Here is an 18,357-nt window from a genome sequence, read left to right on the forward strand (position 1 = left end):
CGAGGCAGCGCCCACGGCCCCTCCGCTGAGAGATAGGGTCGAGCGTTCGGGGGGCTGTGGGCAGCCAGCTGCCAGCACCCTCCGTCCGCGGCGCGACCCAAGGCACTGGTGTTAATTAGCGATGTCTGCCGTCTGTCAGGCTTGGTTTCAGAACCGGAGTAACGCTGCGGCCTTTGGGCAGCTCAGATGCTCCTTTTTTAGCTTAACGAGAAAGGTTTTATCACGGGATGGCGGCAAGGCGGGTTCGGGGGAGCTACAGGAGCGCGCTGGGGTCCGGATTTCGGCGCTGAAAACCCTTTCCCTACCTTTCCCCAGCCCTTTCCCGTCTACGCGTACTCCCGCTTTCCGCCGCGCCTGTCTCCTCCGCTAACGCGGAGATGTAACTCGAATCTTTGTTTGGAGCGGGGCGGCGGGGGGAAGCGGCAGCAAACGGTGGAGACAAACGGGGGGGGAGGGAGGGATCCTCTGCCTTTTTTTCGTTGCTGTTTTTTTGTTGTTGTTGTTGGGGTTTTCCCCCCCCCGTCCCCCTCCCCCCGCACAAAACCGGGCGCGGGCTCGCTGCCGCCGCGCTGGGAAGGCGGGTTTTGCGCAGGAGGTGAGGCCAGCGCGGCAGGTCCACCCCCTCCAAAACAAAACTTTTTTTCCTGCAGGCGCTGAGCGCAGAGAGCGGGCGCGGGGGGCCGGGGCCGCCCCGCCGGGCTGGTATGCGGTAGGGCAGGGCCATGTATTGGAAGAGTGACCCGATGTTCGTCTGTAGGCTGGAGGACAAGGACCTGCCCGCGCTGGGCGGCCCCTCGGAGAAGGTGCGCGGGGCGGCGGGGAGGGGGCGGGCGCGGCGCCGGTGCCCGGCGCGGGGTGGCCGCTCTGCGAGTCCGCCGGTCCCCGCCGCCGCTCCGGACGCTCTGCGGGTCCGCCGGTCCCGGGCGCGGCCCCTCTGCTCGGCCCCGCGGGGAAGCTCCGGCACCGGGAGGTACCGGTGGGTCCCGCAGGCGGCGGCTCCGCCGGTCCCGCGACCCCCGGCGCTGCCGGTGCGGGCGGCGGCCGCCGTCGGGCCGGCGCTGACCGCGCTCTCCGTGCGCTCCCGCAGGCCAGCCCCGCAGCGGCCGACGAGGACTCCTGCTCATCCTCCGCCGCTCTCTCGCCCTCCTCCTCGCCGCGGTCCATGGCCTCGGGCTCCGGCTGCGCCCCCAGCAAGTGCGTGTGCAGCAGCTGCGGCCTGGAGATCGTGGACAAGTACCTGCTGAAGGTAAGAGCCACCAGCCCGGGGCCCGCCGCCGGCGGCAGCGTCTCCCCGGTGCGGCGGCTGCCGCCCGGGAGGGTCCCCGCGGGGCGGCGCCCGGCGAGCCCCACGGGGCCGGGCTCAGCGGCTCCGAGGAATCTCGCCCCGTCCCCGCTCCGCCTCCCCGAACCGTCGTCCCGCGGCTGCTCGGGCTGTCGCATCTGTCGCGACAGAGCGCCCGTTCCGCCGCGCGTCCCCCAGCTGCGAGCGGAGTCGCTGCGCAGACGGGAGCGGTCAAAGGCGAGGCGTTCGTTGTGTGCGGGACGGCGGGACTCGGGCCCGGGGAAGAACGGAACCGCGGCTCGTGGTCCGGGGGACGCCGCTCGGCGCTGGGGTTGGGTTTTTTTTGACGCGCTGTGAGAGAGAGAAGGGAGGAAAAGCTGGCGGTTCAGGACGCGGGTAACCTCCTCGCTGTGCTTCACGCTGCTGGGGAAGCGGTGGAGCTGTGACCGACTTGTTATTAGCTAAAACATCTTCTCGTGGGATGTCGTGAATCTCAAAGCAAAAAGTGCCTCTTGAGAAACGTGGAAATAAATTATTCCTTTAAAAGGTGGTCTAGTAAGGAAACAAGCTGGGTGATTGCCGGGTAGTTTTGCTAGCCTTGGCATTCAGGACTGAGCAAGAGATTTAAAAACAAACAAAACCATGTGACTTCAAACATAAAGTGTTAATGTGTCTGGCAGGGGGGCTCTTTTCCTTCTGTATTACAGACAGTAAAATCATCCTGATCAGGGTTTTGCCCTCTCTCCTTTCAAAAGTTAAATCAGACGGTCGTGCTAGAAGTCGTTCGATTGCCCTAGATGCAGCCTTAAATAAAGCCGTTGTATATTCTGCAAAGTGAAAGTCGGTAACGCCGCTGAAAGCGTCTCGGTGTTACTGTTAGATGCTTTGCTTAGATCTCGGCTGGGGTGAGGAGGTCAGAGGAAGGTGTATGCTGGGTTGGTGTTCATTTAGAACAGGGTAGGTGCAGGTGTGGGGGAGCTGTTATGCACCTTTTGTTCTAGTAAATCCCAGCCGGGCTCGCACAGGAGTAGTGCGGCAGGACTGGGAGCAGAGTTGACTTGAACTTGGTTCCAGTCCCACTAACTCCAGTGACGTTTCGGTAGCTCGTTTACTGATTGTTGCTGTCTCCTGTCTGAACAACTAGGATAATGTGGCTTGGAGCAAAAGACCTCTAAATGATTTAGCCTTAAGTTTAAATTAGCTGTTACTGCTTCCTGCGTAGGCAGAGGGAGAGGGGAATCTGTGCTGGTAAACTGGTGTATCTTGCTGATCATCAGCAGTATGTCTTCAGCCCTTAAATTAATAAGGATGTAGACGGGCAACATCAAATGGGACAACTATCAAAGCTACTGATGTCCTGTTCTGTGGCGGAGTACTGTGCTCCGAGGAGCCGGCAGTGAGCTGAGCTTTGCGTGGCTGGGACGTCGGCTCTGGCGTTGTGGAGCTGCTGGCGGGCTCCTCACATGGCCCTTCACTTGGGGACCCTTCACAAGGGCCACTGCCCTGGTCTGCTGCAGGACGGCAGCTTTGGGAAATACTTGGGAGGATCAGTTTGGTGACAGCTGCTATCAACAGTTTCATATTACAGTGTGGTGTAAATTCGTCAGTGTGCAGGAAGATGGCTGCCAACCAGGATAACAGTTGGGAGAACGTTGGGCAACTGCAAACGCGATGTTAGAACCTGAAGAATGACTGAAATGGGTGATTCCAGCATGAGTGTTGGAGCCAATACCTCGCTTTCTCTGCGGTTTGTCTGGCAGTGTTCTGATGAAAAGCACATCCTGGATTATCTCAAATCTGCTGCTTTGCCACAGGCAATATACCGGCTGTTTGCTGTGAGATGAGAAATTGGCTCAGAAAACTGAAAAAGAAAAAAAGAAGTCTAAACTTACGTATTGTTTGGTTTACAGAATTTCTCCTATGCAGCATGGGATTATCCAGAGGGTTATTACTTAATTGTTACGGTCATTGGGAGTCTTGGGTTTTCAAATTATTGAAGTTATTTAGCTGATGTGTGATGTACGATGTCTGCATGACAGAGAGCTCTCTTTATAGGAATGAAGAAATGAAAATAATTGCACTCAATTTATTTGCCCCAAAATTATATGTGAGTGTTCAAAACTGCTGATTTCTGCTCCTTTCCATGACTATGTCTGGTTTCACTATGGAGTTACATGTTAAAGAATTGTTGAATTTGCTATTAAAATAACTGCTGATGTTTTGAAACTCTCACTCCATTCACTAATTTTGCTTTAGCAGAAACCTGGCAAACAAAGATGTGGTTCATGGTGTGTTTCTAGTTGACAGACTTCCCCCCCAATACTTGCATTTTAAAATTTCAAATCACTTTGCAAAGTTTGTTCTTTGCTAAGCAGGGCTTTTTACAGACTAGGAAATAAAAGCACGTAAGTTAGCTGCCTCCCCAAGGTCATGCGAGGCCAGAACTCGCTCTGTTACTCCAAGGCTGTGAGAACAGAACTGGGCACAAAATATCTACGTGGAACTTGAATCTCTTGCTTCCCCTTCTGGTGCTTTTAATTACAAACCTCTGAAAGCTTATTCTGAAGACCTCAGTCAAATTAATTAACCCTTAATATGCATGCAGTTGTACAGGAAAAATGTTTTGCCTTGAAGATAAATTTTCTGTGAGTCATGGTACCTGTCACTTCTGGCCTTGTCTGTATGGATGGAAAAATGTTTTTTGTAAATATGGAATATAATATTGGTAGCACAAACGTTGAGGGGTGTTTTCCTTTTGTGCGTTTGCAGGTAAACGACCTCTGCTGGCACGTGCGCTGTCTCTCATGCAGTGTCTGCAGAACGTCTCTAGGAAGGCATACCAGCTGTTACATCAAAGATAAAGATATCTTCTGCAAACTTGATTATTTCAGGTATATCATACAGTAATACCATTTTATTAGATAACATATTACACTTGCGTGTTACTTCTTACTTCAGCTGCAACTAAAATGCGCGTTTAGGCCCTTTGTGTCTTATTTGCTGGGTTTATTTTCAGTGGTTAAAGTCTGACATTTCTCTCCGAGGGGCTTGGGAGACCCCAGGTCTGTCTAATGTAACAGCGGAGTCCCCCCTTGCTCCCTCCGCCGTTACGCACAGCTACTGCACTTATGCAGTAATTTAGTGCTGTACACCCGTGGGGGGACTCAGTCCCTGCCGCAGTGATGTTGTAAAGCTGTTGTGTGTGCACGGAATCATCCTCGGGTGATGCCAGTGGAGGATACAAGGCAGAGTTGGGATGATGCCCGTTTGGACTAGACCCCGCTGGTATCGCGTGGGACTACAAAACCAACCCAGAATAAATCCCATCATCTTTAAAAGAAGCTTTCAGCAGTGGTACCTTTCTGTGATGAACTTGATTTAGAATATGAAGCATTCTTCAAGATTAAGGTCTAATCCTGTAAGAAAGAATATTATTGATTCATACTGGCATTGAAAGTACTCATGATACAAAATCTTCGGTCTAGAAAGTAGCAAAAAAATTTGGTGTGATTGCTAGTGCTTCCCCAGACCAAACTATTTATGGGATTCTTTCCTGTGTAGTGGATGGATTGTGTCCAGCTAGTCAGTTTTGACACGGAGAGAGAGGGAGGGGGCAGGCTGGATACTGCGAACTGGAAAAACAAAGTTTTGTGGGACTTCAAAAAAAGAACTTATGAGTCTGCAAAGATTTTCAGGATGAATTCTTATCTACATAATCAACATATCTTGGTGGCTACTTTCCTCTTCAAAGAGAAATATTCTACTGTAGTAAGTACTTGCAGATATTTGAATTTCTTTTAAAATCATAATGTGATAGTAATTAAGGAAATAACTATGAAGATACAGGTTTTCCCCCTTCTCCCGCTGAAGGGAACCGAATGATTAGTGAAGGATGATGTAGCTAAATATAACAACTCAGACTACCACTACAGTAAGGGGAAATATATTTGGGAGATATAATTGGGAGATTGGGAGAGTTATAGTAATTGGGAGAATTTTGAATGCAAAGTCAGCCTTTTCTGTCTCCCACTCACAGCTTTTTTAAGAGTAATTATTTTTATAAAAGGAAAGATGAAGACTTGTGAATTCATGTAGCAGTTAGGATGTTTCAATTTTACCCTTTGCCTTATGAAAATACTGACTTCTGTGGTTCAGTGGTGGTCTTACCTTAAACTCTCAGATACAAACTTGCTGATTTTTTGCGATGAAAACACAGTTGTGCCGTCGCCTCGTCCCTGGTGGTCAGCCTGTTTGCTGGGGGTCTCGTCCGCGCTGCCTCATCCCAGTTGCCTGTGGCCCCCCCAGCATCACCCTCCTGCGGTCGGTGCCGGTGGCCTCACCCCGCAGTGGCCGCTGTCGTTGCAGGCGATACGGCACCCGCTGCTCGCGCTGCGGGCGGCACATCCACTCCACCGACTGGGTCCGGCGGGCGAAAGGAAACGTCTACCACCTGGCGTGCTTTGCCTGCTTCTCCTGCAAACGGCAGCTTTCTACAGGAGAGGAGTTCGCTTTGGTTGAAGAGAAAGTCCTCTGTAGAGTACATTACGACTGCATGTTGGACAACCTGAAAAGAGAAGTTGAAAATGGTAACATGCTGCCTTTGTGAAGAACTGTGTTTGTGGTTTAGTTTTAATTAAATTGTTGCGTTTTACTTCATCTTCCTTATTAAGAGGTAATTACCTAGCTTTACTAAGGCTGGAAGCACAGGTTCTTGAATTAAAATAATGTGTAAATTATTTGATGTTTTAATTCTTTTTTAAGTTTGTATAACTTGTTTTCTGTCCTAAGGAAAAGAAAGCAGGAGCATATCTATTTGGTAAAATAACATGCTGGATCTATTCCTTCCCTTGCTTGCAAGGGAGTCGTTTGGGCTGTAATGGGTAATAGGGATGGATCAATTTAACTTTGAACAGAATATGGATTTTTTTTTTTAAGTTGAAATTCATCTGGCTGAATAACTGTTGGTTATTGTCGGAGGATGGTCTGACTTAGGAATAACATCACTTTGAATGTTTAGCAGACGGTGGTGTTTTCTTTTTAATGCTTCAGGTAATGGGATTAGCGTGGAAGGAGCATTACTAACAGAACAAGATGTCAATCATCCAAAACCAGCAAAAAGAGCTCGGACCAGCTTCACGGCAGACCAGCTCCAGGTAGAGGCAGTGCTGAGAACTTGCACAGATGTAGGTTTACGTGGGACGTAGGTGCTGAACCGATAGGAAATCGGATGCATATGGGGGGAAAGAAAAAGCTTGCATGCTTTCAACTATTTCATAAACTATCAAGACACAGCATGTTTCTGGAATTGTTTGTTAGCTTCAGCAGTTTAATATGAAATAGTTACTCTTCAAGCTTTTTATTTCCCTGGGGGCAGCTAGTAATTCCGCAGGGTGGAAATAAAAAGGTTGTTCTATTTTGATTGCTCAATGAAATCTATTTTATCAGGCATTTACATCGCTACACATAATAAAGACAAAATATTTCTAGAATTATGTAATGTGAAGAGCTGTACTGAAGATGGGTACTGTATATGACTTCAAGACATTAACAGGGTGGAAGTTTGGATTTTGTTGTAGTGCGCAATAAGGGCTGCAAAAGATTGCGTTCTCAAAACAGGTGAGTATCGTGGGTTCCTGTTTATATTCGCACGAACACAGGTTGACTCCTGTCAACACCTGTGTCTTGCTTTGCTTTGGTTTGTAGAGAAGATGGGGAGGAGTTGTGCATTCATTTCTTGATTGCCCTTTTTCCTCCTAAGGCAGTTCTCCTCGATACTTGCTTTTTAGATCATATGTTATAGTCTTGGCTATAATTCTGTACACCAGGAAGAGAGACTATCAACAGGGACTCGTCTTTGCTTTCCTTCCTTTTCTTCTTCCTCTTCTCCCAGCCCTTCCAAAATGCTTCACGTGCTGATTTCCTCAAAGTGTCTTTGAGCTTTGCCTGTTAAAAATACACCGAAGCCAGTGTAGCCTTGGTGTTGTATTTCAAGGCGTAGCCTTAGTGTTCAATGCTGCACATTTAAGGGAAAAAACACACTTTTTTCATAGAGAGAGGTGGAGTGAAATACAGGGAAAGTGCATTTGAAGTACTTGGCAAGAGTTAACTCATCTTTAAGGCAGTCCAGAGCTATTTAACCCTCTGGATCACCGCTTCCCTTAAATTAGCTTTCTAGGGAAAACCACCATGTCCAGGGCCAGCTGCCCAAGAAAGGGGCAGTGGTGAGACCAGATTTAGAGGTTTCAGACCAGATTTAGAGGTTTCGGCCTGTAGCGGGAAGGAAGCTGCAGCTTTCTACCTAATCCTAGCTACACATCCCTGCTTTCAGTTTACAACGTGTCTGCGAATTTCTGGTCACGTGTGGCCACTGCACCGTTCATTTTATACTGCCTCAGTGAGTTCTGTTTTTTTGGCCTTTCCTCCTCTTGTTCATGGTGAAAGCAGTTGAGAAAAACTGAAGTTCAGGTATAATAACACAGGTGAGGCATTTAAGCAGTGCTATACAACGTGGCATGGGGCTGTTCAAAGCTTGCTTTGTGACTTCAGCTGTGGCTGGAGACAGAATGTGGCATTAATACGAAACAGGCGTGTTAGGAATAACCTGGCAAGGGGTCTGGACATCAGGCTTGAACTCCTGTGAAAGGGAACTTTCTTTTCCAGCAGTAGCTGAAGGGCAGATAGACCCAGCCATCGGGGCAGGAACTGTATTCAAGGGCTTCTGCCTGTTTGCTGTCAGTGGAACTTCCATGTTCCTTTCTTTTCCTGTTTTAAATAGGTTGTACCCTACTCCAGCAGGTGTTTGAGATCTCAGGGCCTCTTATTAATGACACTTGCTTTCTGCTTGGTGCATCTGACTCTGTAGCTGTCCTTGATGCCCGAAAGAGAAGCGTCAGAGGGATAAGCGACTGTCAGAGTAGTAACACACCTCGTGAAGAACTTGTACAAAAGGATGTCCTCGCTTTTTGATGTCTTTGTACAAAACAGTAGGAAAGTAAATAGTTTCATCATTTCTGGATGTGGAGGGAAGTAGTCTGAATCTTCAAAGATGGAGCCAGGCAAACTTTGCAGTCCATCATGGGACAAAATCCAGAAATGGGAAACTAAATCCAGAAATGGGAAACTACAGTTCACTAAGTTGCTGAAGATACTCCAGGAATTCATGAAGCCCTGCTTCCTTAAAGAAGGTAAACTCTTACAGGCTCTCAAACTGTTCAGGATCAGGCCAAGTTGACACCTACTTCCTCAGAAAAAAAAAAAAATCATATCCTAATGACTTGTCTTCAATTTTCTGTAAAAACAATGAGTGTAACCAAACAATTACACAGTGCAGGTCAGCCAAGGTGGGGCCTCTGTGTTCCTCAGGTCAGCTCAAGGTGAAGGAGGCACAAAGGGCTTCCCAGTCGCACCCTCCGCGTGGCTGCATAGAGGGTAAAGTTGCCCCATGTAAGATGAAATGCAGGTCGTGACTGACCAGCCAAGAGGTGGATCGAAGCTCTCTGTGCTGTTGGTCTGCTGCTGTAGACCTTCTCTTTATCAAGCGTGTTTTAACTGTTTTGCCAGGGAATTTTGTCCCACAGACTGTAACACAATCATAACAAATCACCTCCTTTGTTTTTTACCACTGCCATGCAGAATTAATTTCTTTCGTTTCTGGTAAATGTCTCAGTTCAGTTAAGCATAGTAAGGGGCTTGTATTTTTGGCTTTTTGGGTTTGTGGGATTCTTTTTTTTTTTTTCCCTTAATGTATTGGGGACTGTCTGGGCACTGTTTATTACAACAGTTTCCTAAAAACAGTCAAGGAGTAGGGCTCCGGCTGAGAGGAGTCTCTAATGCCGCTCTCAGGGCTGCACACAAAAGCCCTGCAATCTCTTTTCTTGCCTTTTCAGGTTATGCAAGCACAGTTTGCTCAGGACAACAATCCAGATGCACAAACGCTTCAGAAACTGGCAGAAAGAACAGGCTTGAGCAGGCGTGTTATACAGGTAACCCTGCAAAGCTACTTGAACAGCAAAGCCTGGTAGTCGGCCACTGGAAACACTTAATGACAGTCTTTTCCGTGTAGTTATTCTGAGATGGAAAAAGATCTAATCTGGCAGTTTTAACATAACATGTTTGTTCTAGACCTATTCCTGACTAAGGGTGGTGTCTGAAATTAATTTGGAAAACTTGCTGTATTCCTCTTGCACTTCGTGTGGAGGATCAATGGTCTCCCAGGAAGAAACTTCTCAGGCTAAATGGCGTAGGAATTGGCACCAAGCTCTTCTAAAGATAAATCTCTGACTTCAATAGCCTGTTCTTAAGGCCCGCGCTCTTTTTGAAAATGGCTTGTGGTACGATGCATTAGGAGTAAGTAAATACCTAGTGACCTGTTCTGGAGAGCAGAGTACCCGTATACCCACGTCATCCAAAACTGAGAAACACAAGCTTAGAATCTTTACTTGACAATGACTCTCTGAAAACATTATATGCATGTGCTTTTTATACGTAAATATTATTTTTAAAATTACATATATTATATATTTATATGTTTATATAAGTAAAAATAAGTTTGTGGTTCCTGTGGCTCATTCTAGCCTAGAAGATTGGCAGAGTGCTGCCATAGGAATGAGGCATCTCGCAGCTGTGATCAAGCCTTAAAAAAGTGGGAGCTTTCACAGTTCTCCACATGAGAAGGCAAATGGGTGTCCTGTGCCCCCTTGCCTGGCTGTTACTGGTGCCGGGGCAGGGAAATGGCTGTGTCCTGTTGGGTGCCCAGGGCAGCAGCCCCTCCCCCACCTCTCCCAGAGCTTTTCCTGGCTTGACCACGCTCATTCGAGGCTCCGTGTCTAGGTTTAGGATGAGTACTTCTTCATTTGGGCTGTTAAAGGCCCAGTTAACTAACTGAATTTGGATGAAGTTAGAATGCTGAGGTTTTTATTATGCTAATGTGGAAACAGAATGCAATCTATCAACATGATGTAAATTTTTCTCCCTTTTCAGGTGTGGTTTCAAAATTGCAGAGCACGCCATAAGAAGCACGTTAGTCCTAATCACTCGTCTACTGCTCCCGTCACAGCAGTTCAGCCCTCCAGGCTGTCTCCACCCATGTTAGAAGAAATGGCGTATTCTGCCTACGTACCCCAGGACGGGACTATGTTAAGTGCTCTACACAGCTACATGGATGGTAGGTGGGACAACTTCGCATGCCCGAGTAAAATTGTTATCGGCCGTAGCAAGAACAGTTTACCAAGTGTTGATTAAAGAAACGTAATGGGTTTCTGATTTCTGGTATTCTTTATAAAATATCTTAATACTGTAGTTGCTATCTGCACCTCACCAAGGAGGGTGCCTCTTCAAGCTGTAAGAGCCTAGCTGAAGATCTGGGTATGAAGACCACTTTTTGTACTTCCTCCAGACTATGAATACTAGTAATAAGAAATCAAACACTTTTTTTGAATGTCCATGCCACCTCTTTTAGTGATATGTAATTTTAATGAAAACTGTTTACCACCTGCTCCCTGACTCTTGCCCCAGGACCGTAGGTTGCTCAATCCAGTACCTCACTGGAAACTGCAGGCTCCCTCATTAACACACGCTGGGGGGGAGCCTGGTGGTCAAAATTGTGTTTCGGTCATTGTGTGTCCTGTGACCCAGCAAGTCAACAGTGGTGGCTTGTATCTGTGATTAGGGGAGACTGCGGAGGTTTTGGGAGAACTAGACTGAGCCACGTGTGGCCTGAGCTTATTTTTGTCCAAATAAGCATTGCGAGGTGGGCTGTGGGCGCAGGAGGGGGGGGCTGCTGGCTTGGGGGGAGCAGAGCTGCGGTGGCTGGGGCCGGGGAGCTGTTGTTACCCAATGGGATTTACTAGCTTGTCATCTTTTTCTACCTCCGATGAAGCTGACCAGTAAATATTTCTGTTTTTGTAGCTCATTCACCTACAGCTCTTGGACTACAGCCTTTGCTCCCCCACTCAATGACACAACTGCCAATAAGTCACACCTAAATCCTCTTGGTCAGGGATATAAGCTATTAAGGATGTAATCTTAAGTCATTTATTGTGTATTAAAAATATCATTGGAAAGATATTAATGTTAACTTTTTATTTAACATCTAAAGCATTTCCAAGATTGTTTTTGCTGCCCAGGTATGTAAGTATATTTAGCCTGCAAGACACTTTTATGGATTCTGCATAAATAACTATTACATTGTTTACAAGCCTTATTAAACACCTTTTTGTATTGTCTGGAAGTAGTCCACTCTAGTTATGTGTGTGTTAATTTATTTGTCATCAAAAGAGCACTTTGCCTAAAAGAAAGGACTGACAATTGTGCAAAATGTTTACAATTCTTTGTGAAATTGTAGTTTATCATTAGTTTGTATCTGTAAGTTATTGCTAAAAATATTACCTGTATTTGAGTTGTATACAGCCGTTATGTTAAAGCTTATTTCTGTGAGTTTACAAATATAAATTTTGGTTGCAAATATTTTCAAAATGAACTGAATAAAGTTTCTGCTGTAGCATGCCAAGCAAAAATGTTGCTGTGTTTATGGCTGAACTGTGATCATTTGTCAAGTGTTTAACTTGAATCTTCAATTTTAAGAGAAGGTCCCTGATGTACTCGGGTCACTACACCAAATTCTTTCAGAAGTGTTCACATCTGTCTCACCTGGTTTTAAAAATCCTTTAATGGGGTTAGGTGGGTCTTGGAACACCCCAAATAGGTACTTCTTTAAAGTAAGTGTATGCAAAACAGTGCCGCTCCCGAGGGTGAGGATGCACAGCTTTAGGGTGAGGGAAACGGTGGGTGTATACGACAGATTTTTAACTGTGACTTAAGTCAGAGACCCTAAATTCGCGTCTGTTGTAACACTGAATTTTTACTACTCCAGCTTCTGTTTTCTTCAGTGGTTTTATGTTGTGATTTTCTTAAGCAGGATGGTAACCAATATGTGATACTTAAACAGAGTTTGCATTTTTAAAGTAAAATCTAGTTCAGTATTTTAACTGACCTGTATCAGCCTGCATATGAACAGAGACTGGAATTCAGTCAAAGGCAGAAAAGTGTACTTTGTTTTAAACTGTGCTAAGACTCGATTGCAGAGCGTGTTTTGGTACACTGATTAGATGGACAGAGGCTAGTCCACACCGTCAATCTGACTGACTTTTGTCTTCACAGACTAGTTTCCCTCAAGGATTTAAGATGAGTAGACCCCATCTGCACACCTAAACTTTCCTTGCATCAAAAGGAAATCGTACTCTTGAAGGTGTGTCCATACCCTTTTCCTCTCTGAACTATGGTTTAGTGTCTTGTCTGTGAAATCTCTTACCTGTCCTGGTCAGATCACTTCAACATGGAAAATGTAGTATTCTCCCTGCCACCATGGAAAGATATGATGGCTTTTGAGAGCATAACTTTAATGGCAAGCTCTGAATTATTCAAGTTCCATAAATTAAACGTTGCCACTGTTTCAAGTGCTACTTGTAGGTGTCTGAGATAATCCGAGTAGCAAAAGCAATCTATCTGCACTCTCACAGGGGTTCATCTAGGCTAATATTATCCTGACACTTTTTTTTTTTTCCACAAAACACTTGAAAGATGTGGGGTGTTGTGCGACTTGGCTGGCTTTACACTTTATTCTCTCACTTCTTAGTGCGATACTCCGGGTGGAATGCTGAATTCAGTATGTGGTCTCTGGTACCTGAGCGAGCTCCGTGTATCTGCAGGATACAAAACTGCACGCATAGCAGTAGACAAACTGGTTTTTGTTCATTTGTTGGGTCTGATATGCAAGTAGGACAACCTTACTGCTGAAGTTTTACTAGTTAAATGCTAAATAATGCTAATTTAGCTTTTAACATAACTTGGCAATTTTAATATACTATTCAGTTGCCTTGTTTTAAAATGAAACTGGACTTACATCAAGTCCCTCTCAAGAAAAGCAATTATGCACTCTAATTTGAAGGACTAAGCAGCTTCAGGATGCCTGAAACAAAGTAAGTCTAAGCTTATTTATGAAACACCCCCTTCTCTTCAGTTCCCAAGTCAGTGCAGGATTAAAGTAAATGGGGAGCAATTTTCCCATATCCCTGTGAAAATAGGAAGCAGGAGAATTCATCTCTTGCTACTGTGAATGCTTCAGCAGCTGTTTGTAAGTGTGGCTGGGAAAATGTAAAGCTGAAAATGGGAAGCTCCAGGAGGGAATCTGGACTTTTGGGTCTCCCCTTCGGGGATGTTGGAGCTGTGCCGCTGTTGGGCTGCATGGGGCTGACGAGGCACCTGGAAAACCGAGGTTTGGTCAGGTTTTGGTTGCTGCTCTTGGCTGAAGCTGCTGCTGTAGCCTGTTTTATCCTCTTCTGTTGGTTATGTGCTGGGTTGCATTTGTGACTTCGCTGAGCTCTTCCGACCCCGGAGCCATCCTTACTGCTTCCTGCTGTTTAACAATGTAACTCGGATATTGCCATGATGAGGAAATTCATGTTTCTCTTTACAGGAAGAGATGCAGCTACAGCAGAACATGTGCTCTGCCAAGTCAGCACCTTTTAGACCGCACAGGTTCAATTTAAAATTGAAATGTTGTATGTAATTAGCGTATGAAATAAATTGCTCATAATATCTCACTTAAAAGTGATGTGTCTTGAATGGAGAACAGCATAGAGCTCTGCCTAGTGCTTGGCTACGTGGTGCTTTTGCGGAGAACTGTGTTTATAATGTATTCCCTGTGATCCCAACGTGTTTAGCCTAGAAGGTAAGGACGATCATGCGGCACTTGCTTACGTGCATGTGCAATGTACCTTAAGAAATCCAAAATGGAACTAATGATGCAAACCATGTTTTGCATCAAGAGGTTCTCAAAGGAAGAAATATCACTAAAAAAGTTAAAGTTTTGTCTCAAAAGTACTGTGAGAAGCCTGGCTGTCGTCTTCCCCTCCTTTTCCTCTTCCTTCCCTGACCTGTCTAACCAACGCAGTTTGGCACTGGATCACATTTGTTATATTCAACCTGCTGTGGGAGGAGGGAGAGATCTAGATGAAAAATATTGTCCTGGTGCAAATTTCACAGAATCTCCAAAGGATGTCTATTATTAGAAGTTGGTATAAAGAAATAGTCTATTGCTACAGTATCGTTGAGATCTCTTAGAAATATTTCAGACTTTAAAATTAAATGAAATACTGGAATGCGGATGCTTTGAAATTCCAGCTATTCACTGGAAATAGGGGCTTATGTTCCTATAAAATAAATCTGAAAAGTACTCAGGCATTCTCTAGCCTGCTTTTCACCCCAAGGCACAATGAAATATCTTAGCTACTGCTAGTAGAGATGTTTGACTAATCTGCTCTTAAATGTCTCCAATAATAGAAATTTTTACAGGCTCCACAGGAAACCTGGCGTTTTCTTCGGAGGAAAAAAAAAACAACCCAAACCAAAAAAACCCAGTCATCTCCTCCCGGCCAAACAAAGCCAATTAGTTACTCATCTAACACTGCCCTCCTCCTTCTGTTTGTGACTAGCTGTTGTCTCCTGCTTACCATTCTCCATAGCTCATTGCAACCCAGGTAAGCAGCTTCTATTTTACCATACTGAATTTCACCCCGCTTCTTTCTTACTATGTCTCAATTAACTAAATAATTAGCTAAAATACTGACTAAACCCTGATCCTTCAGTAATTCCATTTTTTAAACAGGAGAATGTGTTGTGTGAACTGCTTACAATGACTTAGTTTCTGACTTTCCTATCCTAGGTTATTTCCCTATCTTGGTTGTATCAGACTGACACGTGCAGCTTCTTGCTCACGCGCCCAGCATCACCCTTGCTAAAAAGAGGTTGAGCCAATTTGATGGTCTCATTGTTTGCATTCTTGTTATTGCTGGTGTGGTTAAGATTTTAAAATTCCTGAATAAAATTAATAGACTGACATGAAATTGCGTTATTGGATTCCCTGGCTTTCCTCTGCCCGTTTCCTGGGCTCCCAGCACTGTACCAATTCTTCTGTCCCCTGGTGTATCTCAAAACCAAGAGTTAATGGTTTGGAGAGGTTTCTGTCTGGCTCAACTCTCCTAGCACAAAGCGCAGCAGGCCCACGCTACCCAAAACCATTTAGTTTGTAATCATCTAGAGAGCTCGCTTTTGTTGGCTTTGGTATTAACTGTGCTACTGACTTGTTCATAGATTTCTTTTTATGTTTGTTTGTTTGGGGTTTTTTTTTGGTCAAAACTGATACAGGTGAAGGTCTAGTTTGGCCCTCTCGTATTCTCTGGCTGTAGTTTTGACTGAGTTAACAGATCAGCACTAGCCTTGCTCTTGATTAGATGTATTAATAAATGTACACAATGCTGTTTTCTTTCCCCTTGCTGATATTTGCTAATGCTGCCTGATTTCGTAAGTTGGCTTTTTGGCCAGAAGTTCACGTTAATTTTTATATTTGCGCTACAGTAACCGTAACTACTTTCTGCATCCTTTCTATGATTACACCTGAAGTTGAAGAGTTACTTAAAGTTTAGGCAAGTTGGTCTTATTACACTTCCACCTTTCCTTTAAATATTCCTTTTTTGTAAGTATAGATAATTTATGAACGGTTTTAATTTCTGAAGAAACTGATGATTCTTGTCTCCACGCTCCTCCCCCCCCCCCAGATTGTACAGCTCAGCCCTGGGTTTGTGGTGTGTCTTCTTGAACCCCTGTGTTCTCGTCTTGCAATGCACCACTCCTTAGAACTGGCAAAGTTAGGAGGATGCGTGGTCAAAGTAGGTGTACAAGGAATAATGTCTTCATAAAAGACAGATTCCAGGAATATTTTGACACATTCATCTGTGCTTTTGTCTCCCTTTTCCTTGTCTTTTTTTTTAAATTACATTGCACTTAAAATCATTACTGATTTAAAAGTCACAGTAGTCTCTGACAGGTAAAATCAATTTTGTCCATAATCCAGCATGACAGCTGGTTTTTGGTGGAAGTATAGATCGTTGACGTGAAGGTTGCAAGCTGGAGTGTTTAGCACTGGTGCTGGTGCACCCGCTGCAGCGTGGGCAGCGCTCGCCCGCTCTGGGCATCGGGGTGGGACCCCGCAGGGGGCTGGGGGGGCTGCTGCCCCTAGACCTGGCTGGGCGCTCAGTCCCACACTGACCACCTCACTCCTGGCTTTCGCCTGCACAGCAGCCTACGCGTAAACTCCAAACACCCAGCCACTCCACACACGCTCCCGGGGCAACTGCCTGGGAAAAATGTGTGCATTTTTCCTGCAGCAGAAAAAATTCTGCAAGTTCAAAAATTAAACTTCTGTCAATTTAATTCTATGTATTATTGTGGTTGCTAGTTAACTTTTAAATCCTGCTCATCCCAGAATTAAAAATTAAGCAACTAGACTAGTCATACAAGCCAAGCTTTTTCAAAAAATGAAAAAAACTTCTCATTCCTTTAAATGAAGAGCAGAAAAAAAACCTGAACCGGTTTAGTCAATTTTTGAAAATCCACGGCTTAGTTGTGTGTGGATGAGTCTCCAGAATAGTGACATCTAGGGACAGACACAGATAGTACAAGACTATTAACAAAAGAAACACAAACTGCCTCTAAGTTGTTAATAAATTAATTTACACTGAAGTATATGTTTGCACATTCTAACTCTTTTATTTTCTCTTAAAATAAAATTAATATTTCCTGAAAACATATTAATCTGCTAGCTCCCTATTTTAGGTGTTCTTGTGTAGAACTGTGGTGGGTATCTGCTGCACTACTGTCTACTTTTAACTGGCTTTAATACACAGCAGCGGAATGCAATTCTAACATTAATTATGGAGTGTAGCTGCCCTGGTTTCAAGCAGAACAGTTTTTCCTTTAAGTCATAAGAGGATGCCTTTTCAGTTACAGTTAAGGCCGTCACTAATGCTCACCCTGTTAAGAAAAGCAGAGTCCAACCACGTTCTGAGCAAGATAACGTTCATGCAGCCTCTGGTCCTGGAGGTTAAAGGAAATGGGAATACTGCAGGTACTCGGCCTGTGTTTTCATCAACCACCTAATTTTGAAAAAACAGGTATGTTGGGATTACATCACGTAGAGCAATACAATCTCAAACTCTGGAAGTCTATATTTGTTATAAAACTTTAAAATTCTTTACAGATTTTTCCAATAAGTCTGGTAGTAATAACTGCAATACCAGTGTGTGATAGCCATTTTTCTCTCCTGTGGGGAAAAGCATTATTGTAGACTGATATACAGTATAAACTGAAGTTAAAGACTTACTGAGTTGTTCTTAGTTCTTACATATATGCTAAAACAACTCCCTATCAAATGTTTTCTGCATTCTATTTTCAAGAAACGATGCATCACAAGTAGTCTTCAAGAGGAAAATAAATCTTAATTCTTATCTGCATTCATTCTGTATCCTGGCATCCATCGTTATCCCCAGCTGGCCCATCATCAACACTTAGTCTTCCTCTTTAAGGATGGTGGTTTTGTATTCCGCATTTGATCCTGATTTAGGCAAACTTAAACTTTCCGAATCAAATGGCTTTAAATCTGATCTTCTATGAAATGGATGACAGGGAAGAGAAAAAAAAAAGCAGAGAAGCTTTTTCAATGTGTAAAAATCTTCCTGAGGTACAGCACACTTACCTGTTAGAACTGCATCCTCTTCCATGGCACACTCGCCTTCACCTTCTCAGTGACCCTTGAGAGGAGCAAAATAAGTATTCACAAGGAAGCACCTGAAATAAATATATTTCCTCATCCCTGAAAATCATCAGTTTCAAGACAATTCGATTAACAAAACACGTGTTTGATCATAGTAGCAATGATCTGTAAGAGCTGCATATTCACAATTTGTTTTGAACCCCCCCCCTTTTCTGTTTTCCGAGTCCTGAGGGCAGCGACTTCTGCATCGCTTGCATTTATCCCAAGTTATGCAGAAATTCTGTTAGATGCAGTTCTGATATTTGACAAGACTCCCCAAGATATTTGCATCTTAGCGAGTTGGATCAACAATAAAAAGACAAAACTGAAAATCACTGCACATATGAAAAAGTCTTTAAAACACTGAAATCCAAGTAGTGCTTTTTTCCGTTTTGTTTATTTGAAAGTTATGCAAGTCTTTAATGAGTTA

General features: G+C 44.6%; 1 protein-coding gene across 1 annotated transcript; it reads left to right on the forward strand.

Annotated features, from left to right (window-relative positions):
• Positions 1 to 722: 722 nt before the first annotated feature.
• Positions 723 to 11,272, forward strand: LHX8 (LIM homeobox 8). The gene is made up of 8 exons (XM_054212546.1): positions 723 to 803; positions 1,088 to 1,246; positions 4,052 to 4,173; positions 5,648 to 5,868; positions 6,332 to 6,435; positions 9,169 to 9,264; positions 10,262 to 10,445; positions 11,189 to 11,272. The coding sequence occupies exons 1-8, from the start codon at positions 723 to 725 to the stop codon at positions 11,263 to 11,265; spliced, it is 1,044 nt and encodes a 347-aa protein (XP_054068521.1). The 3' UTR covers positions 11,266 to 11,272.
• Positions 11,273 to 18,357: the final 7,085 nt, after the last annotated feature.

The sequence above is a fragment of the Rissa tridactyla genome, chromosome 8 (genome assembly GCF_028500815.1).
Source record: "Rissa tridactyla isolate bRisTri1 chromosome 8, bRisTri1.patW.cur.20221130, whole genome shotgun sequence".
NCBI classification, from domain to species: domain Eukaryota; kingdom Metazoa; phylum Chordata; class Aves; order Charadriiformes; family Laridae; genus Rissa; species Rissa tridactyla.